This window comes from Danio rerio, chromosome 20 (genome assembly GCF_052040795.2).
Source record: "Danio rerio strain M-AB ecotype USA chromosome 20, GRCz13ab, whole genome shotgun sequence".
NCBI classification, from domain to species: domain Eukaryota; kingdom Metazoa; phylum Chordata; class Actinopteri; order Cypriniformes; family Danionidae; genus Danio; species Danio rerio.
Window position 1 is genome coordinate 50,688,260 of NC_141040.1, and position 23,190 is coordinate 50,711,449.

The 23,190-nt window shown below is 36.1% G+C and overlaps 4 protein-coding genes across 15 annotated transcripts in view; 2 read left to right on the forward strand and 2 right to left on the reverse strand.

The window, feature by feature from the left end:
* The window catches only part of zc3h14 (zinc finger CCCH-type containing 14), a 55,430-nt gene extending 54,610 nt beyond the window's left edge, over window positions 1–820 (forward strand). For 10 of the 11 annotated variants that reach the window (XM_087297427.1, XM_087297433.1, XM_087297430.1 and 7 more), the window contains one exon: window positions 622–820. In XM_087297427.1, the coding sequence (XP_087153553.1) occupies window positions 622–625 (4 nt within the window). In that variant the 3' untranslated portion in view covers window positions 626–820. 11 annotated transcript variants of the gene reach the window in all.
* The window catches only part of flvcr2b (FLVCR choline and putative heme transporter 2b), a 343,389-nt gene that overhangs the window by 197,885 nt on the left and 122,314 nt on the right, over window positions 1–23,190 (forward strand). Inside the window, exon 6 of the transcript XR_015517930.1 lies at window positions 6,652–6,999. The gene's annotated coding sequence lies outside the window, so the exon portion shown is untranslated. The remainder of the gene's footprint in view (window positions 1–6,651; window positions 7,000–23,190) is intronic.
* eif2b2 (eukaryotic translation initiation factor 2B, subunit 2 beta) lies at window positions 816–10,438 on the reverse strand. The gene is given in 8 exon segments (NM_212903.1): window positions 816–1,046; window positions 3,145–3,211; window positions 3,305–3,442; window positions 4,047–4,142; window positions 6,280–6,443; window positions 7,047–7,198; window positions 7,362–7,482; window positions 10,213–10,438. Coding segments are annotated over 8 exon segments (1,068 nt in total). The 5' UTR covers window positions 10,385–10,438; the 3' UTR covers window positions 816–888.
* On the reverse strand, window positions 12,819–18,102 carry tmed10 (transmembrane p24 trafficking protein 10; the record flags this gene model as incomplete). Of its 2 annotated transcripts, none has more annotated exon segments than NM_001310040.1 (6): window positions 12,819–13,865; window positions 13,867–13,985; window positions 15,801–15,927; window positions 16,544–16,611; window positions 17,145–17,265; window positions 17,839–18,102. In NM_001310040.1, coding segments are annotated over 5 exon segments (621 nt in total), but the record flags the coding sequence as incomplete, so codon positions are not given.

The following is a 23,190-nucleotide window of genomic DNA, read 5'->3' on the forward strand; positions in this document are numbered from 1 at the left end:
TATGGGGCTGTTCGCATATCACGCATATTGGGAGAGCTCGCATTTAAGTTGCGCATCCAGACACGTGACAAAAACTGACCAATAAGCTTTATGCTTTGTATGGAATATACACATTCACATATAGTCACATATACCTCAGACAAACACAGAATACCCAAACACCGCAGTGCTTTTGCATACCATGGATGTCAGTAGTTACAGGTATTCAAAAAAATAAAATAAAAAAAGACAAACATGCTTAGAACAAGTGAATGACAAGAGAATTTTAAGTATTGGACAAACTAAGTCTTTTGAATGGGTCAAGCTGCATGATCAACTAATTGCAATGTTTTTACGTGATTATTAAATGACTGAAAGAGCTGCAGTTTATTTTGTATTGATATTTTATATGTTTTAAAATTTCAAAGTAAAGTAATTAGTAATCCGATTACTTTTTACATTAAGTAATTAATGTAATTAGATTAAAATTTTTCAGTAGTTGTCAGTAATTTGTAATCTATTACTTTTTAAAAGTAACTAACCCAACATTGATCTTGTTAAATATCGTTATCGTGATATGAGACTGTCATATTGCTCAGCCCTATTGTGAATCAGCATTTCTTCTTTTCTTTTTCCCCGCAGTTGAGAAACACTCCAGCGACTGATCGGCAGAGTTTCTACGGTTCATGCAGAGCTTCCCGTATCTTTCCTGACATCTTTTTTGCTTAAGTGTTTGATTTTATTTTTAAAACAACTTGTTTTTTTAAATCACAACTTTCTGTAAACTGTTTCCAGAATATATTTGGTGTATTAAATAATACACACACTCACACACACAAAATGAATGTTGTCTTTACTGAATTCGCAAATCTCAGATGTTTTGAATGCCAGACGTCTTTATTTTGCAGTCTAAAGTTCGTGATCTTCAGGATGGTAAAGTTCACTCATTAAACGATAAATGTAGGATGGCGCGTGTCCACCGATGTTGGAGATGAACAGCGTGATGAGCTCAGGAGGAACGTAGTCAAACACCGGACAGTGAGCGTTGACTTTAGACAAGATTTCACCTGGAGGGAAGAAAAAATAAATGATGCTAGTATTCAACCCAAAGTGACATTTAAAGGCTTAACTAGGTTAATTAGGCAAGTTGGGTAATTAGGCAAGTTATTGTATAATAATGGTTTGTTTTGTAGACAATTGAAAAAATATATTGCTTAAGGGGGCTAATAATTTTAAAATATAAAATATTACTGGAAATACTGTGAAAAATGTCTTGCTCTGTTTAACATCATTTGGGAAATGTTTGAAAAAGAAATGAACAGGAGGGTGAATAATTGACTTCAACTGTATAGCTACTGCAAAAACAGACCACTTAGGGCTGCTCGATTTTGGGAAAAATCATAATCACAATTATTTTGGTCATAATTGTAATGATGATTTTTCAAAATGATTATCAGTTTAGTTCAAAATTATTAGCGCTTCTGAGAATTTTTTTTTAAATAAATATTTCCCAAATGATGTTTAACAGAGCAAGAAATTTTCACAGTATGTCTGATAATATTTTTTTCTTTTGCAGAAAGTCTTGTTTGTTTTATTTTGGCTAGAATAAAAGCAGGTTTAAATATTTTGAAACCTATTTTAATAGCTCAATATTATTAGCCCCCTTAAGCAATATATTTTTTGATTGTCTGCAGAAGAAACTACTGTTATACAATGACTTGCCTAATTAAGACTTTGAATCGCACTTTGAATCTGAATGCTTGTATTTTGAAAAATATCTAGTAAAATATTAAGTACTGTCATCAGCAAAAAGAAATCAGTTATTAAAAATGAGTTATTAAAACTATTATGTTCAGAAATAAGTTGATAAAACCTTCTTTTCATTTAACAGAAATTGGGCAGGAAAAGGGCTAATAATTCTGACTTTAACTGTATATATGCGCAATTATTTTTCTCCCTGTAAATAAGCAAAGAGAAATAAATACAATAGAATAAAAATATAAAACAAACTGTGCTTTAAGCATCTTCACTGTAAGAAAAACACTTTAGCTACAAAAGTCCTTCAGTCAAGAGCAGCGAGGGATTTTCTCCTTTTGTTGTTTGATTAATGATAAAAACAGGCGGCAGCAGGAATAGTCTCTTTAATGGTTTCTCTTTCATGAGTCTTTTGATTCTCAACTGGTTTGTTTATTACACAAATGAGGGTTAATAAAAATAATCACTAAACACCGCATTTTGACACCTATTTCACCATTAAAGCAATCACGTTAAGATGAGATGTGTGCCCTCTACTCGTGTGCAAATGAGACCAAATGCTGTCTTTTGCGCTTTTAAGAGCAACAGATGTGTACAACTGGAAAGGGGGCGGTAAATGATGCAATAATCGTTTATCTCGATTAATGGTTTAATGGTCATAATCGTTAGAAGCCAAAATCGAAATCTGATTTTTGATTAATTGCACAGCCCTAAGACCACTGGAAAATTCTCTTCTCTGAATTTACGATTTGTATTTAAAGACACGGTATGTAATTTTCACCACTAGAGGGTGTATGTTCACAACAAACAAAGCTTTAATTATGCCACAGTCCACCGCTTCTGGTTCTTCAGCTCGTGATCACATGGGAAAGAAGCAGTCCCGTTTTATCAGACTAAAGGCATTTTAAATGCAATAAATATTTTGAAGACTGTCAATTTGTCAATTATGGTTGTGTGTTATTATTTTTTTGTAACTTTGTCCTATGCTGCCTGTCTTGACCAGTCCTCCCTGGTAGAAGATATTGCATCTCAATGGGGCATTCCTGGTTAAATAAATAAATAAATAAAAATAAATAAATAATTAAAGTTTATTTGTATAGCGCTTTTCACAATAATCATTCTAAAGCTTTACAAAGTGTTTTAAAAGCGCTACTACATTACAATCTAAATCCGAAAGAGTTTCTTAAAGTAACATTTTTACTATATTTAAGTAATATTTTTAAAATAGTCTCTTAAATTTTTCCCATAGCTCAGAACAAACGTTTTGGATAAAAGCGTCTGCTAAATGACTAAACGACTAAACGTTTTCCTCAAACACAAAGCAAATGTCCTTATTTTTAAAATGGTCTCTTAATATTAATTTTCCCATACGTGTATCCGATTAGTATTAATTAATTAAAAAATGATTACCTTCAGTAAAGGGAAGCACTTCATGCGGCGAAACAAACTTGTGGAAGGTGTCGTCTTCATTGGGAAACTACAAAAACAAACATGCCAAGTTAACCCTGGAAAATCTGCACGTGTGTGATCTGCTGTAGTTTCTGTATAGTGAGTGTTGAGGCCTGCAGACCTGCGGCGAGAGCTTGAACATGGGCGCGCAGACAATCAGAGGAGTGGAGTGGTGTTTGGCAGCCAGAGCCAGTGTGTGTGTGCCATTGACCGCCCGCAGGCCTCCGTTCGCCAGCACCGTCTGTGTGCCGATGATCACCTGCACGACACACAGTTCAACAAAACGGAGTGAGCCACTGAATCAGGTATTCATTTACCACATCACAATAATCCATCAAACTAACTGAAGTCTCTATATATCACTTATATGGGAAGATCTTTCTAGTGGTTCTGTTGGGTTTATCAAGACGTTAAAGCTCCCATGAATGTGAAATAAAGTTTTTTGGATGTTGGTATCAGTATGTTAGTCTTAAGGATATCTATAAGCTAGTTTGCTACAAAACAGTGACGATATTCACATTTAGAAGATGTTATACACCTGATATAAACATTCAAAGCTTGCCGTTTGTCACTTAAATGGATCAATGATTTTTTCGTACGTCACCTCGTACTTTAGTTTCATCAAATCAATCAAATGTTCTCTAGTATCTGACATGCCCCGCCCCCTTCTCATTTGATGCCCTTTAACTCAACCACTCTCACTGGCAGAGCTGGGATAAAAACCAAACACTATTGGCTGTTTTTTTTAAAGAGGGAGGAGCTACTCTATGTCCCACCTTCTCCATATTTCAGTTAAGATTGTCAAACATTAAATGAAAAGTGCACATTTCAGAGCACTTCGCAGGATTAATCTTTTATTTCACCTTATTGACTCGTGACATTACAGCAAAGATGGCGGCGTCTGGGATGACTGTTGTTTCGATGTCCTCTTTGGAAAGACTTGTGGCCATTTCATGCCCCTGATAGACAAAGAGGAGTTTAGGCAAGTTTAGATTTTTGTAGCACCTTCAAACTTATACCACCAATTAATGCACTTGCTTAAAATAATTAAATAAAGGTATTTATAATGACATTAGCTTATTATAATTTAGCATTTTAAAAAGTGTAATGTACATGGAATGTATTAATAATTGAAATGGCAAAAAATTCTACTGCTATTTAATAAATATTCTTCAGCAAAATTGGATGCAATAAACATTAATATAAAACTAGAATGAAAAGACATGATCATTGCATAGCATTAATTATAATAAAGCATCTATTAAAAATAGTCAAATGTACTTACTGATGACAACAGTAATATTATGGTATACATTATTAATATTAAACATTTTACAAAATATGCAGTATGGAGTATAACTTTTTCATTAAGCAGTTATTATATATTTAATAATTAATATTACATTTATTGATTAATGTTGAATTGCAGATTAATAATACTGAATATTAAATACTTTTACTTTTAATACTTTTAAATACTATATTTAATATTTTAAATGCTAATATATTAAATAATTATTAAACAATAATATTAATAATAATAATGACAACAAAAACAACAATGCAATGCTACATTTAATTTTAATTTAATGTAACTTAATATTTAAACATTAAATATTTAATTTTTTATTTATTTTTATATTATATAATTAATATATAAGTAGACTGTTGTCAGATGACAGTGTTCCACAATCATGGTTGCCTGTTAAAATGTATAATGTACTTAGAATATATTAATGAAATGATTAAAGTATACTGCTATTTATTAGGTATTATTCAGCAATATTGGATGCAAAAAATATTGATATAAAACTAGAATAAAAAGACATGATCATTGCATAGCATTATTATAATAAAGCATCTATTAAAAATAGTCAAATGTATTTACTACTCATGACAACATTAATATTATGGTATACATTATTAATATTCAACATTTAACAATATATGCATGAGTATAAATAGTTTTTCAATTCACCAGTTATACATTTAATAATTGTATTATATTTATTGATTAATGTTGAATTGCAGATTATTAATACTCACTGAATATTAAATACTTTATATTTAATATTTTAAATGCTTATATATTAAATATTTATTAGACAATAGTATTTAATAATAACAAAAACAATGCAATGCTACATTTAATTCTAATTTAATGTAACTTAATATTTAAAAATTACATGTTAATATAAAATTTAATTTTAATATTATGTAGTTTTTATGTAGACTGTTGAATTATTGAATATTAAATACTTAAATGTTTACTATTTTTGCACTTTATAGTATTATATTAAATAATTATAAAAAGAAAATAGCATTAATTTAATAATAATAACAATGCAATGCTGCATTTGAGTTTAATTACATTTAATATGTTATATTAAGTGTTATCAAATATTTTATATTAATATTTGAATATTATATAATTATTATAAAGTATATTGTTGTCCAATGACTGTTGTTCGCTCAGGGCTGCCTGTCGGTAACATCTAGAAGGGATACAGCTGCGGATACTTGCATCAATACAGCATAATTTCTGACACTGTGCAACAATAATACTATTTTTTGCATTGGGTTGGGGGTAGGCATTAATAAAATAAAATCCAATGGAAAATTGTAGGAATAATAATCTAAATAATATTCAGTATAATTACTGATGTAACATTACTGTGTTGGTTGGATTTAGGGGTGAGTTAGGGGTAGACGTTAATAAAATTCATTCATTCATAGTCCCTTTATTCATCAGGGGTCACAACAGTGGAATGAACCGCCAACTTATCCAACCTAGAACTGGGAAACACCCATACACTGTCACATTTACACTTACGCCCTATGGCCAATTTAGCTTATTCAGTTCACCTGTAGCGCATGTCTTTGGACTGTGGGGGAAAACGGCTGTGAGGTGACAGTGCTAACACGAACAGTGTCACCCCTTAATAAAGTACAATTAATGGCCAATTTAATAACATAATTCTTGTTAACTTCCGGCCACAGCTGTATCCCTTCTAGCAACAACAACCCTGCCGTTTTGCCAGTAATGTAAAAATTAACAGTGTTTTTCCACAATGACCATGATAAACATGCACTCACTAGACAGAAAGGCGCACACTCGGCTACGATGACGTGGAACTTGCGTTTGCGCGCCGCGTCTTTCAAAAAAGCCTCCACAGTCCTGGAGCGGCCGATGGTCATGATCACCTCATTGGAGTGAATGTGCTCCAGCGCCTGCATGGAGATGTTGTCTGTGGTGCCCTCTGAAAACACAAACACCACAATAAAACTCGACATCAGCGCCACATTTACTTCAACATGGACCAACATCTCTGAGGAATATTTCCAGTACTCTATGCCACAAGGCTGTTCTGAAGGCAAAAGAGGCTCCAACCTGGTACTAGTAAGGTGTACCTAATATAGTGGCCGGTGAGTGTATAGTATACTATAATGCACCATACATTACTGTAGTAAAAACTAAAGTACACTACTGTATTTCATTCAATCATTTTCTTGTCGGCTTAGTCCCTTTATTAATCCGTGGTAGCCACAGCGGAATGAACCGCCAACTTATCCAGCAAGTTTTTACGCAGCGGATGCCCTTCCAGCCGCAACCCATCTCTGGGAAATTTACCGATTTATTACAGTTTATCAGTTCACTATAGGTAGAAATACAGTATGCTATAGTGCTCATCAACAGAGTAAATAGTCTAATATGCACAGTATAATACACTTAGTATAGTACAAAAACACTATAGTATTTACTGTAAATCACTGCAGTGTTTTTTTATGTGGGCTAAAACACAAAACCTCCCAAATGTACATTTATCATTAGGAGAAGATATAGCCTCTCTATGGATCCTCACCCAGCTCTGTTAGCAGCTCATTGATGGCTTCGATGACGTTGGCTTTGAGGTGAGCGAAGTGCTGTCTGAAGTTGTCTTCACTGGATCCTCCAGACGTCAGCAGCTTGTGCAGAGATTCCTGCTGATCCGCCTCCTCGCTGCTGCCTCTGGACCTGAAGACAACATATCATCTCCAGCTCATCCACATGAAAAAAACAGTATGGTGATTTTTACATATTTTATTTATTAAATATTATGCAGGGTGGGCCATTTGTATGTGTTGTTTAAATGAGTGGTCTAGCGGTGATTTTTGCAGATACTGCCTTAATATCTGACCTGGCATATTCTTCTCGAATGATCTTCAGCACCCTGCGGATCATGTTACCGACTGTGGTCTCAGATGGCTGAGCTGCTGTCATCCTCCTGCCCTCCTTCCGGATGATCTCCATCAGTTCACCTTAAAAGAGGAGGATGTGTCAAAAAACTTCAAACTAAATAATTAACAAGCATAAGATTTAAAAAGAACAAATAAATACATTAAAAAGTCAAAGAATTAAATACACTATGTAATTATATAATTATGCACTATATAAACTATATCTAAAGTGATTGTTCAAGCTCTTGTTCTCTCCAGACTGGATTACTGCAACTCTCTACTAGCGAGGCTTCCAGCTAACTCTATTAAGCCTCTTCAGCTTCTACAGAAGGCAGCAGCACGAGTGGTCTTTAATGAACCTAAAAGAGCACATGTCACTCGGCTGCTCATCCATTTGCACTGGCTGCCAGTTGCTGCTCGCATCAAATTCAAAGCTCTGATGTTTGCTTACAAAGCGACCTCTGGCTTTGCTCCTTCTTATCTGCTCTCACTTCTGCAGATTCATGTGCCCTCCAGAAACTTGCGTTCTGTTAATGAATGTCGCCTCGTGGTTCCATCCCAAAGAGGGAAGAAAACACTTTCCCGAACTCTCGCGCTAAATCTGCCCAGTTGGTGGAATGAACTCCCTAACTGCATCAGAACGGCAGAGTCACTCGCTGTCTTCAAGAAACGATTAAAAACTCAACTATTTAGTCTCCACTTCACTTCCTAATCTGCAATTGCCTCTCTGCCTCCACTGCTAACTGTACTACAAAATAATAATAATTAAAAAAAATAACTAATGTTTTGCTTCTTACACTTTACATATCTGAAACTTGCCTACAGCACTTATTCAATGCTGCTCTTATAGTTGTGTAAATTGCTTCCTTGTCCTCGTTTGTAAGTCGCTTTGGATAAAAACGTCTGCTAAATGTAAATGATTCAAAAATCAATTTATTTATAAAAAAAAAATTAAATTTAGACTAAAATAATTAGACTAACTATTAGATTTATTAAAATAATATGCAACTCTATTTGAAAGAAACACTGCAAATTAACTTGTAATAAAAAAAACAATAAATAAGATGATCTTTTTACATAGAGTTATAAAAGCAGTTATACATTATAGAGTTATATTAAAAATTACAGGCGCAGTGGGTAGCGCTGTCGCCTCAGCACGAAGGTTGCTGGTTCGAGTCCCGGCTGGTTCAGTTGGCATTTCTGTGTGGAGTGACAATGTGGAGTTTGCTTGTTCTTCCTGTGTTGGCGTGGGTTTCCTCTGGGTGCTCCGGGTTTCCACCACAGTCCACAGACATGCACTATAGGTGAATTGAGTAAGCTAAACTGGCCGTCGTGTATGTCCTGGTCCTCCAGATTGGGGGTTCAACATTGGGCTAATTGCCTCATAAAAACTACGTCACGAAACACCAATATAGTACGATATAACTTCGATATAAACGGCCCTCAGAGCAAGTATATATTAAAAATCGAGTTATATCTTAGTTATAAAGTTATAAAGACCTAAATCATGAAGATGATATTTAGATAATATTCAGATTTAGACAATAAAAAGTATCAAGTATCAAATCAATCCATTTATTAAATTGAGAAAAAAATGGTCATAAAATAAACCAGATATTTTTATTTTCATTAACTAACATAAGCAAATGTAAATAAATACTGTGGTAAGTGTATTGTTCATTATTTGTTCGTGCTAGTAAATACATTAACTAATGGAACCTTATTGTAAAAGGTTATCAATATAATATAACAGAGCAGTAGTACAGTGATGAGTAAAAAAAAATAATATAGCCGATTACAAACACATTAAATTATGAATTAACTAACTTAAATTATGCGTTTTCTCTCTCTCGCTACATCAGGGTTGCCTAAACTGTTTCATATAAAAGGCCAAAAGCCAAATATCATTAAGAGTTGTAGGCCAAAGGTAAATATGCCAAGCTATATTACATTAAAGTTGCTATGGGTCATTTACTAATGTATTTAATAATATTTAAAGTAAATAAAAACATTACTTTAATCATATTAACTAAAGCAGTGTCACATTTAAAAGGATAAATCATTGCAATAAAAACATAAACATTCACATTTATAACACAGAGGAGTTCAATGCTGAGTACACTAGTCGAGCAGAATCTGCCTTTGCTTTGATCTGTCCTCTATCCGTCATGTGACAGCATGTACATTCAAACGAAATCTGATTAACACAGACAGAAAGATGTGTGTGGCACCCAAACACTGAAAAGCTCTGCTGTAAAGCACATGCACATGTAAAACACAACATTCAAGAACAGGAAATGATGCAACTGTCTGTGGCCGTTCATCCAGCAAGCTCAGTATCGCTTGTGTTTTAATGGAGAATGTCAGTAAATAAATAGATCAACTAATGGATCTTTATTGTAAAGAGTTACCATATTTTTTGGTCAAATTTACAATATTATTCATTTCACTAAATGTAATATTAATTAATTAATAACAAAATTAATATTTATTCTAACAAACGTATGTGTAATAGTGTATTTAAACTGTATTAGCTTTTTATGTTCAGGGTAATGTTAGTGTTTTAAATGAAATGCTGAATAGTGCAATATTGTTTACCACGATACTTTGAATATTCGGTCTGAAATCAGATCCAAGTATGACTTTAAACAACAGCAGCTGCACTATTTAATCGACTGTCAACAATGTTGTACTTTGATATTCATTGGCTGCTAGAATGGGCAATTCGGAGACTGTATGAATGTGCGAATATAAAACTATCTGTGCCCCTATATCGCCAGTGCTCTGCTTCGGCCCCGGGCTCTCACTCACCTGCGCTGCTCCAGCGGGCCTGCGCGGTGATTCTGCGGAGTAAAGAGCTCGTTTCCCGGGCAGTCTCCACCGAGCCTCGGAGAGATCCTGACCCGCTGCCGCAGCGCTTCAGCTCGGACAGAAACGACTCGATACGCTCGGACAGCTCCGTCTCTTTATCCGCGCCCGGCATTTTGACTGGAGCCTCAGAAGCGCGCAGATTCACGGCGAGTTTTAATCTCCTGACAGCTCGAACACGGGGAACCGTACAGAAAACTCCTCCGGGTCAGCAATGCATCTTCTTCTGTGTTTATAACAGCGCTTAGGACTGATGTAACAGCGCCACCAACCGGTCATAAGTAACCAGGGCCAGCCAAAAATGAAAATTCTGTTTACTTAACCCTTTGATGCACAAACTATTAAATAGATATAGAAAAAAATTAACCTAGACGGGTCACTTTAGACCCCTTTAGTGCATCAAAGGGGTAAACATGCATCATATACTCACGCTTACATAGTCTATTTCTTCTGTTGAACACAAAATAAAAAAAATTTTGATGAGGAAACCTCTAACTATTGACTTCAATTGTATTTGTTTTTTCTACGATTAAAGTCAATGGTTACAGGTTTTCAGCCTTCTTCAAAATATTTCCTTTAGAGTTCATCAGAATAAAGAGACTCCCGGTTTGGAAATACACTGCCGAATAAAATGAGAATATTTAAAATTACAATAAACAATTGAACAATTCTGAAATAATGTCATCTTCACTGCTCAACAGTTGAAGGAGCTTTCGTCCCATCTACACCATGCTACTACAACACATTTTCCACAGAATAACTAAGGCATTTCAACAAAAACAACATTATTTTGCAGAAAACACATTGATCAAAATTAATGAACAACAATGACTGTAACATGGAAATCCTTTTCTGAAGGTTACAACAGTCAGCAATTAGTCAGAAATGTACAGGCCCTGCTCTGAATGACTTTAGTGCATCTGCGGCCACAGGACAGCACTAGACTCGCACACTGCTCTGGTGTGATTTTGGTGCACTCTTCTTCCAGTATCCAGCGCAGTTCAGTGACTGTAGTGGGTTTCTTGCCCATAACTTTGTCGACAAGGATTTTCCAGAGGTTCTCTATTGGGTTGAGATCAGGACTCTGGGCAGGCCATGTCATTATTTCAATGTTTTCAGTTTTAAGGAATTGCTTTACCCGTTTTGCTGTGAGACGGAGCATTGTCCTGTATGAACACTGCGGGCTGATTGGGTGATGAAACCTTATGTTGTTGAAGAAGGTTCTGATAAACACTGGCATTCACTCTGCCATTTAGCTGTATAAGAGACCCAACTCCTGCTGCAGAAAACATGCCTTAACCCATGAAACTTCCTCCTACACTTTCACTGACTTCTTTACACACTTTGGGTTCAGTCTTTCTCCAGTTTGTCGCCGAATAGGTTTCTCATCATCGGACCCAAACAAATTAAACTTGCTTTTCATCACTGAAGTGAACTTTGGACCAGTTCTCCTGTCTACACAACATGCTCCACCGCACACCATAGTCTAGCCTTTTGATTCTTTCTGCTAATTAGTCCAAAGCTCTTAAACGTCGAGACGCTGTATGACGAGACAGATCTTTACCCTGTTCTGCACTGAACTCGTGAGCAATTTCAGCTGCAGTGTGGAAATGATTGCCCATTGAGATCCTCTGCAGTATCCGGTCCTCCCTTGTATTTGTCTTCCATGGATGACCAGCCTTCTAGTGGAACTTGAATGAGTTTGTGATGTTGTAAAGATTCGATTTTCTTGAAATCACAGATTTGGAACGACCAACTTGTCTTGCTATGGCTGACAGGGTCATCCCTTTGGTCTTCATCTGGACAACCTGCTGCCAGAGGCTTTCAGTCACTTTAGAATGGCCACCATCTTGCAGTCAGTGAAACTGGAAGTTAGGCTGACAGGTTAATTAGGGGTTGGCAGACAATCAAGGAAATTAGCACCATTAGCACTTTTATATAAGGGTGACTTCAGGTCAATTGGGACAGTTTTTGCATTGAAATAACCAGGGAAGGGTGTCACAGTGGCTTAACCGCCTCACAGCAAGAAGATCGCTGGTTTGAGCCCACTGATTAGTACCAATTGAGCACCGTGTCAACGCCACAGCCTGCCCAAGTATTGCTGCTGACCATGTCTACCCCCTTATGACCACAGTGTACCCAACTTCTGATGGCTACGTTCAGCATGTCAAAAAGCACAAATCATCTCAGACTGGTTCCTGAACATGACAGTGAGTTCACTGTACTCAAATGGCCTCCACAGTCACCAGAACTCAATCCAGTAGAGCACCTTTGGGATGTGAAGCAGGAGATTAGCATCATGAATGTGCAGCTGACAAATCTGCAGCAACTGCGTGATGCTATCATGTCAATACGGAGGAAAATCTCAGAGGAATATTTCCAGTATCTTGCTGAATCTATGACACGAAGGATTAAAGCAGTTCTGAAGGCAAAAGTGGTCCAACCACGTAGTAGTAAGGTGTACCTAATAAAGTGGCCGTGAGTGTAATCTGTTGCTGTTGTGTGTGTTACCTCACAGCTTCACTCATTAATAACTGACAAACACAAAATACTTTACTAACAATTTTATTGAATTGACAAGCCAATTATATTATATTTCTTTCACCAAAATTAATCAGAAGAAAAACATTGCTGTTGAAAACTGAACACTGGAGCAAATAAAAATAAACCACTGGCAACAAATAATAATAAATCTTCCACCCAGGACGCATGTAACCTCTTTTCCATTAAAGCCTTTAAAAATAAGAATAAATCCAGAACTGAAAGTCTAGTCTGATCCGTCGAATACAGGCAGATTCTGGAACAAATCAAAAACTATTCACTAATGGAGCAGCGCTGATGCACCTTTAACCTCAGCTGCGGTTCTGCTGGATTGAGGAGAAACTAAGTGACTAAAAATCAACGAATAAAGATTTTAATTACAAACAATCTCCCCCATAAGCAAACTAAAACAGATGACGCCCCACAAAATAAAACCTGCTTAAAAAATTAGTACATTTCTCAAAGTCCGAATGATGAATGACACCTCGATGCTGATGCGCAATCGCTCGCTCTGTCTTCACTTGCAGTGATTGGGACTTCATTTTGTCATAATGGCTTTGCATTTCCAAACACCAGTCTTGCAGAAATAATACAGACAGCTAAGCACATGAGAACTGTGACTAAAAGCTGACAAAATCATCCTTCCAAATAATAAGCTGAACTGATTACAGTAATTAATAACAAACATTCAGTGACCGACAGATGACCACAAAGGTTTCTCTCACAGTAGCGCATCTTTTATTATTTATAGGGGCTTGTGCTGTCATTTTCTATAAATACAACCAAAAAATATTGTAAAGCAAAGAAAAAAAATGGGTGTTTTCCAAATGATACTGAACAAGCTCGTATCAAAAATGTACACGCACTGAAAGACAATTTGGCCGCCAAGCATCAATCGCTTCCCAAATTTCCCTGATGCACGTCCACTGCCGATAAACTTCAGGCCGCCCGCGGCGAGTGGAATAAACCGCCGAGGCAAAGCAAATGTCAGGGGCCGGAGGTTCTGATGTCAGGAAGAAGTTCTGGGTCCCTGATTGTTCAGGCAGGTTTTTTTTACTCAATCAGCTTCTTGGCCTTGAAGAAGCGGCGCAGGTAGAAGACCTGCCACGTGGCCAGACCGATCAGACAGCACATGGAGAAGATGCTGAAGTACAGCACACGGGTGTTGGTGGACTCTGAGGAACACAACAGCACAAACAATCAGACAGGAGTCTATGACTAAGCAGAAAAATTTAGAGATGTGCCAACATTGCCTACGTTTACATGGACATCAGTAATCGAATTATTTGCCCTAATCCAGGGGTGTCCAAACTCAGTCCTGGAGGGCTGGTGTCCTGCATAGTTTAGCTACAACTTCATTCAACACGCATACCTGGAAGTTTCTAGTATAGCTTGATTAGCTGGTTCAGGTGTGTTTGACTGGGGTTGGAACTAAACTCTGCAGGCCACTGGCCCTCCAGGACTGAGTTTGGACATGCCTGTAGGGATAATATACAGTTTAACCCAAAGAATGACCAGTCTGGTAGATGAAGAAGAGCCGGAGTCAGAGATTAAAATAAATAAATCAAGTTTACTGAAGAAAGTTTGCAGTTACATCAGCAGAAGCCAGCTTCAACACTCGCAATGAGTTCCTAGGCCGCTCTGCTTATGCTGTGTTCACACCAGACGCGGAACGCACGTCAAGCGCGAGTGATTTACTTGTTAAATCAAGGCAAACACACGAATAGACATCTTGCAGCGTGATACGCACGAATGACGTGAATTGCGCCGGGCGAAATGAGCGTTTTGCGCGTTTGACGCGCGAATCTCTCGAGTTCGAAAATCTGAACTTCAGCAGACATTCGCGCCGCGCTAACCAATCAGAAGCTTGCTCTTGTGGGGGCGTGATTGTGACGTAGAACCTGTTGATGGTGTCCCGGGGGAAATCCTCCAGGCGACACCGACAACAAGTCATCAGACTGGCCTTAGCTCAGTCAGAAGCACCGTTAAGAGCCTCCGTCATTCAGGTTAAGTTTCTGGAGGAGTTTATGAGCTCACAGAGCTGGATGCACCTCTATAAGCATGTAGTGGACTCAGACACCGTCCTAAACGTATCGACGCTGTTTATCATCCTTCAGAAAGCACATAAACACTGTTATTTTCTTCATAAAATCCATATTAGCCATTTAGCAATGAAGCTACAGTCACCGGGCAGACAGAAGCCCTGCCCATTACGCGAATCCGCATCTGTTCTGAAGTGAATTTGACACGCGAATGAAGCGAGTAAACTCAAATGTTCACGGATATTTACGTGAGAATATCGCGATTTATCCGCGTGTTCCGTGTCTGGTGTGAACACAGCAATACAATCACCAATCAATAACAATTATACTCTCATATAACGTCATTAACTGAGTCTTATTTTTCTCGGGATTGCTCCTGGTGCATCATTGATCAATCAACCTCACCCTGATATTTCTAGGTTTCTCGCCTGACTTTTGTGGCCACTACTATCAAATGGATCTCTATTATAATGGTATTTGTTATTTTTATTGAATTATTTCTTTCCCTAATAAACTGATCTACAGTATTCTTAAAGCCGGGCATGCCCTTGTCTGTGAAACAGCATGATAGCAGAGATGGGACTTAATCTGAATAAGACAATAATATGATGAAGGTGTTTACATGAGTTGCTTTTTAATGATCCTTTCATGATCCTGTTTTACATGTTATAGCACATCGTTTAATTAATGTCATTGCGCACTATCCACATTTCCTCTGACGTTTCATGAAATTTGAAGTGCTTCAGTTTTGATTTGTCGACTGTAACTGCAGTTTGGCACTTTCACTATCATTCAGGAACATTTCATGCATGCCCCCGTGACAAACGAGATATTGGGTGCGAGTGTGAACTGCTGGAAGAGTGTTGTTTTAATGGAATTTGATACCGCACGCCGTATGGGAGAAAAACCTTCGCTAAACAACAGCGGTTTTCCTGTGTTGGTTCTCACCATTAGTGTCTCTCATCTCCTCCTCTCTCTTCTTCATGTAGGCAAAGTCGTTGACAATAGACTCTGAAAGATCCTCCAGCCGACGGAGCTCCACCTCCAGGGGCTTCAGTTTCTCCACCTTTGCAATCTGGAAAAAGTGGCACAATCATCAAAGGAGGTATGAATCAGCCTCTAACACTGATATCATGAACATCCTACATGAACACAGTTAAAGCAATGACTTTAATGAAAAGCTATTTTAATTGGTGTCAGTAGGATTTTTTTTTTTTAAATCAATACTTCTAATCAGTGCAGATTGATTGAAAAATACATTAAAAGACATTTATAATGACAAAACTATTTTAATTGTAAGCTGTGCTTCTCTGTTGAAATTATTGAACATTTTCCTCAATATCAGTATTAAACTCATTATTTAATTCGTTCATTATTAATTAAATATTATTATAAGACAATGTTTTTATATCTGATAATCATTAGCAGCAAATCATCCCACTAGAATGATTTCTGAAAGTTCACGTGAGACTGAAGACTTTACAGATGCTAAAAAATATTTGCATCACATAAATAAAACGTATTTATTTATTTTGGATTGCAATATTGCTTAATAAATACATTTTTATTGCACAAATATATAAATAAATGCATGTTTGGACAACATAAAAGAAAAAAAACTTATTCTGAACATTTAAACTGTAATATAACATTTAAAGTTATTTTTCTAAGAGAAAAAAAAGCAAACAAACCTCTTCATAATTCTTGGCCTCAACACCATGCTTCATGTCCAAGTTGATCTGCTGGTCAGGAACTCTTCCTGTCCCTTAAAGAAAAAAAAATTGTCACAACTACAAACATCTACTAATTCTGCATCAGTTTCATTATTTATCGGTAGGCCCACACAGAATCTGCGCGTGCGCATTCTTAGCCTATCATTAAATCTGTTTATTTACTTGTGTAAATGTGTGTAGATTTATATTTATTCAGCTTTTAAATTAATTTTAGTTAATTATTGACTAATATGAAAATATTCATACGACTTACTGACAATACAGTTTGTAAAGTAATATTTTCTGTCTTTTAGTAGATCTATATTATATAAGAGACTTGTTTTGTTTAATAAGTGCATTGTAAACATTAAAGTCAAAAGGTGTTATTTTTTTATTTTATTTACTAAGGTTTCAGTTATGATACTCCTAAAACTATTCCGCAAGAAGCCACAGATTTAACAAAAAAAAAAGTCCACAGATTTTGTCTGGGCCTATTTATCGGTCATCACAGTATCACTAGGAGCTGAACATATGGCAGCTGTAGCATGCGTTTATCAATGAAGACATCATAGACACTCACCCATAGGTGACTTGCTCTCAAAGCACACCTCGAACATGTCATAATCCTCTGTGGTGAAGGCAAACTTGCCCTTGGTTGCATCTTCTTTCACATATAAGATGTGGCCAGAGGAGTCTGTGATCTACCAGAGCCACAACAACACAGATTCAATAAAAGACAAGCAGAAAAATGATTAAACTAGTAAATTTACTTAAATACTATTAAGTAAATGTACATTATTATAAGTAGTACACTTGAAAATGGTTTACCCATGTCTTATTTACTGACATGTGTCACAGTGTAATAATTGCTCAGTGTGTGTGTGTGTGTGTGTGTGTGTGAAGTTAGTCTGACGTGTTCAATCTAGATTGAATGAGATCCTGGGGAAACAAACATAATACATCCACACTCATTCTTTAAGCGCCATATTTTGGCAAGTTAACGTTTAACATTATTTATTTGCCTTACGTTATATGTTTAGCCAGCGGAATGTTATTAAAGCGAACAAATTAGTCATTAAATCACCGTCCAACCAGGAAGCGCCATGTAGCACTAACATACGGCCTCGAGTTTAAACTCACAGAAGCACTACAGTAGTCACACATTAACCTAAAACTCTGATGTTAATGAAACGGAGGAGCTGATTAGAGCTGTTAGCGATGGTTCGAGTGAACATTAAAATCGTTAATCCTGTAGATGTGTTGCGTGACGTCACCTTCAGGTTGGTTTTCGTGTTCGGCTGCTCGCTGATCTCGTATTCTCCGGTAACGAGCACGTCTTTATGGATCTCCTCCCGCAGACACTTTCTGCTGCGCACCGGCAGGTAGAATGAGATGGATAAGACGGACTGAATCACAAACAACAGTGAGAGCGAGAGCAAAAGCACACGGAACCGCGCCATGACGAGCCGATCGCTCCACTACTGCAGGCCCGGGTCGAGGTGCGTGCTGCGCATGCGCTCTCAATTCGCGCACGCGCACTGACTCTCCACTTTCTCTGTGTGTCGAGAGCGCCCACTCGTGGAGGTGAAAGGAATAGCACAGATTACTCTAGAATATGTGAGTCTGTTGCACGTCAAAGTTGTTGATCGTGAGTTGATAAATGTTATTTTAGGATATAATCATCAAAATGAACATCCTGATGCTTTTTATTTATTTAATCTTATTTTATTTTTGGCCAAAAATTTTATACACAATTGTAAATTTTGTACGCATAAACCTTTTTTTCAGATTTTTCTTGAAGATCTAAATCTTTATATGTCTTTGATTTCCGAATGTACTAACAAAAAAGGTGTAAAAACTGTGAATTTGTTTGAAAGATACATTTCTGTTTTGATCCCTGGCATGTAATGTAATGTGAATGTTTCAGTTAGTTAATAAAAAAAAATAATAATAATAATAAAACAACCAGAAAAAAATAAATGTCTGCATTCCGATGTAAGGATGAAATTTACCATGACCAGGAGTGGAAATATTTTGTAAGTGATAAAGAGCAACAGATGTTCATTTTGTCGGTGGAATAATATTCGGAGGTTTTGATTGCATATGTTAGCTTGAGAAAAAAGTATTTAAACCTCTATTTCTGTCTGACTACTACATCCACCAGATGTTTCAGATCCTATAAATAACACTGGCTTTTACCTTATTAAACTGATTGGACTTGCATTTTTCCTAAAAAAATGATTATTAAATCTTGAAAAGGTCCCATAAACCTAGATAACAAAGTGTTTGAATAAACCAGCACTGTGCAAACTATAGTTGTCGGAAATTCAAGATCAACCTAAAGGCTTCGCTTTAATACTTGTTTAAGCTTCTGTTCTCTACAAAAAAAAAATCTTCAGCTACATGTTAGCAATGAGTTATAAACATGCTAGCAAAGAGCTAAAACAACATGAAAATGTCAGTAACAAGACAGCGACAGCATGCTATTTATGTTAGCAATTACATTAGCATTGCAACAGGAACATGCTATTAGCTATACTTGCTATACATGTCAGCAACATACCATCTGTCTGTCTGTCTGTCTATTTATGTCTGTCTGTGTCACTATGTCTGTCTGTCTGTCTGTCTGTCTGTCTATCTATCTATCTATCTCTTTGTCTGTCTGTCTGTCTGTCTGTCTGTCTATCTATCTATCTCTTTGTCTGTCTGTCTGTCTGTCTGTCTGTCTGTCTATCTATCTCTTTGTCTGTCTGTCTGTCTTTCTATCGGTCTGACTATCTATATTTAAATATATCTGTCTGTCTGTCTGTCTGTCTGTCTATCTATCTATATGCATTCCGATGTAAGGATGAAATTTACCATGACCAGGAAGGGAAATATTTTGTAAGTGATAAAGAGCAACAGATGTTCATTTTGTCGGTGGAATAATATTCTGAGGTTTTGATTGCATTTTAGGTTAGCCATTTAAACCACTATTTCTGTCTGACTACTACATCCACCAGATGTTTCAGATCCTATAAATAACACTGGCTTTTACCTTATTGAACTGATTTGACTTGAATTTTTCCTTAAAAATTATTTTCCTTAAAAAAATATTGATTATTAAATCTTGAAAAGGTCCCATAAACCTACCCTAGATAACAAAGAGTTTGAATAAACCAGCACTGTTCAAACTATAATTGTCGGAAATTCAAGATCAACCTAAAGGCTTTGCTTTAATACTTGTTTAAGCTTCTGTTCTCTACAAAACAAATCTTTAGCTACATGTTAGCAATGAGTTATAAACATGCTAGCAAAGAGCTAAAACAACATGAAAATGTCAGTAACAAGCTAGACAGCGACAGCATGCTATTTATGTTAGTAATTACATTAGCATTGCAACAGGAACATGCTATTAGCTATACTTGCTATACATGTCTGTCTGTCTGTCTGTCTGTCTGTCTGTCAGTCTATGTCTGTTTATATCTGTCTGTCTGTCTGTGTATATCTGTCTGTATATCTATCTATCTATCTATCTATCTATCTATCTATCTATCTATCTATCTATCTATCTATCTATCTATCTATCTATCTATCTATCTATCTATCTATCTATCTATCTATCTATCTATCTATCTATCTATCTATCTCTCTCTCTCTCTCTCTCTCTTTCTGTCTATCTGTCTGTCTGTCTGTCTGTCTGTCTGTCTGTCTGTCTGTCTGACTATCTATCTTTTAAAATATTTTATATATGTCTGTATTTTAAGTTATGATATTAGTTTTTCTCCATTGGTTTCACTCATTTCTTGAAACAGAATTTACATTCTCAAAATTCAAAGATCATTTGGCAAAACAGTGTTACAGTTTAGCACAACGCTATAGCTCACTTGCAAAAGCTCATACCTTTCCCAAAACAGTTCACTCATGTGTCAAAACTAAAATTCCTTCTCATTTAAACAGTCAGTGCCCCCAAAATGCTTCATCCCTTTAGTATTGTGTAAGCACTGCAAGTCAAAATGTTTAGATGTTTTGTCATTATGGCAAAGGACCACTAAAAAATCCCTCATGTCCACCTTACAGTCCTAGTCCTTCATTGACAATGGTTACTATAGTGTTTTTGTCTAGCTAACAGAATACAATTGTGTATAAAAATGAAAAAAAAAAAAGAAATAGGATTTTAGGATAAGAGTAGCCTCCAATGTTTGACGACACACATTGCACTCAAACTGCCAAGGAAATGGAAACTCCTTTTTTATTGTAATGATCAACCACACACAAGGTAACTTCCATAGATCAGAGCAATAAGATTAAATTGCTGTAATAAATTGTAATCAAATTATCCAAGGATTTACCTACTGTATGGTATTCATGGTATTATGGTCTTGACTAATTTTGACAATTGAACAGACCATTATGCATGTGATGACTTGTACAATGAAATGACGGTGGCACATTTTGGAGAGAACAATCATCAGACTGAGAATCAACAATCAGTTTAGATCAACAAGATCTATTCACTTGGAAATTGTGCTGAATGTCGGCTATCTATCTTTTTTCTCAGTGGCTTTGGTGCATTTCTCACAACACTATTTACATTTGCACAACAGGTCATGCATTTCTCTAAACAATTAGTCATTTGTGCACATCATAGTAGCAGTTTCTCATTCCTTCCAACAAATTGCAGATGCTTTTGAAAATGCATTACAGTTTTTCTAGTTTGCTTTGACCTGGTTAAAGAAACTAGGTTCCTCTTCATTTTCCTCATCACTATCCCAGCAGAGCAAAGGACCGGTCTTGCAAATGTGTAAACCCTTTCTCATTGGGATGACACATTTTCCCCACCATTTTTCCAAACAGTTAACACTGATGTCATTCAAGCAGTCCAAACTCCATTGTTTTAGTTTTGGTAACCAAACAGAATCCATCTGTTCCTAACTATTAAAAACTACCAACATCAGTATGAAATCACTGAAGCACCGGTTTGACACTCCTTCACACAAATCTTCAATTAGCCATCATTCTGCAAACCTTATATAAACGATGGAAGCTCTGTGTTGTTCTGTGCCAGCATTGATGGAGGAGGTCAATATGGCTAAGTCCTATACTCCCAATACTTTTGACTGTATATTAGTTTACATGTGTTTTCTCTAATATTTACAGTATTTTATTACTTTTGTCTGTTTTTTTTTATATACAGTATTTCAGTTTTCAGCCACAGTTTGAAAAATGTCTTGAATTCAATATATATTCAATCAAAGCACATCTTATTCTTGATCCAATTCTTTGCAAAAAGGCGAATTTGACAGCCCAAATAGAGACAACAAATGCCATTGGCTATAAGCTACAATGGCAAGCAATGGTGGTGCATTTTGAGTTCTGTATTTTGTATTTTGTTGTGCATTGTGCAATGATTAATTGAAAGAGCTCATATACTTGTTTGCAAGTTGTGTTGTTTGAAGGTAAAACTAGCTTTTGTTGCATATGTTAAATGTTTTGACATGATATGTGCCTTTTGCAAGCAAAATGTGTCATTTTGACCATGAGTGCCGCAGTTTAGGCCTGTGTGTTAACTGTTTTGAAAATGTGGAGTTTAAGTTGACAACTGCATCGAAGCAATCGAGAAAAACTGTAATTGCTTTCATACAACTCTCTGCTATTTATAACATTATCATTTGCTTATGTCATGTCAGTCAAAATCAACTAGACTTATGAATGCTGAATAGTCATTCCATATAAAACTAAAAGTCCTCATTTCATTACTTCAGTCATAACATACAAAAGTGTTGTCAAAATCTGTCAAGCAAATTTTATTTAAAAAATTAAATTTTAATTTTTCTAAAAATGTCTTCAAAATTGAACAGTTTCATGAATGATTTACAGACCTGTGTATGTATGTTGGTTTAGTACCAATATATACTGCAATATATATTTACTGTTGTGCCCAGCTTTACCCAAAGGAAGCTTATGCTTGTTGTAAATAAGAGTGTGTTTATTCTTTTGCACAATGCTGTGAATAAATTAGAATTGCAAAGAGCAAATGCAGTAAAAATGTGAAACATACATATTCAGTGTCTTGTACTCAGATACATCACTAAATGCAGTGATGTCTAACTTTGCTGTGGTTTTCAAATGGCTGTGCAAATAGTATACAGTGCTGTCTTGAGCATTTTCAGGAATTGTCACCAACAACTGACTTTTTTGCATTGATAAAATGTCCAGAGTAAAGTGTCATAATGAAAACAGGACTAAGCCATTTGACTATTTTGTTTGTAAACAATGGTGGCAGGACTTTTCATTTTGATAATACTGACACTTTGATTGACATGAATACTTGCTTTTGAGGAATAAACTATCCATTTTGAGCATGTGATGCGCTTTTGCAGGTTTTCAGCTAGGTTTTGCAGTTTGAACTAACTGTTTTGAGAAATGCATTAACTGTTGTGCAGAAATGCACTGGTGTTGTGAGAAAGGCACCAAAGCCACTGAGAAAAACTGTAATCATTTGCAAAGATGTACTTAGACATTTGCAATTCGATTAAATGAATGAGAAAATCAATTCTGTTATGAACAATTGCCAAGTGGTTTGGAGGTTTGTCCTTGTTGTTTTGAGAATGTAATTACTGTTTTAAGAAATGAGCGAAACAAAT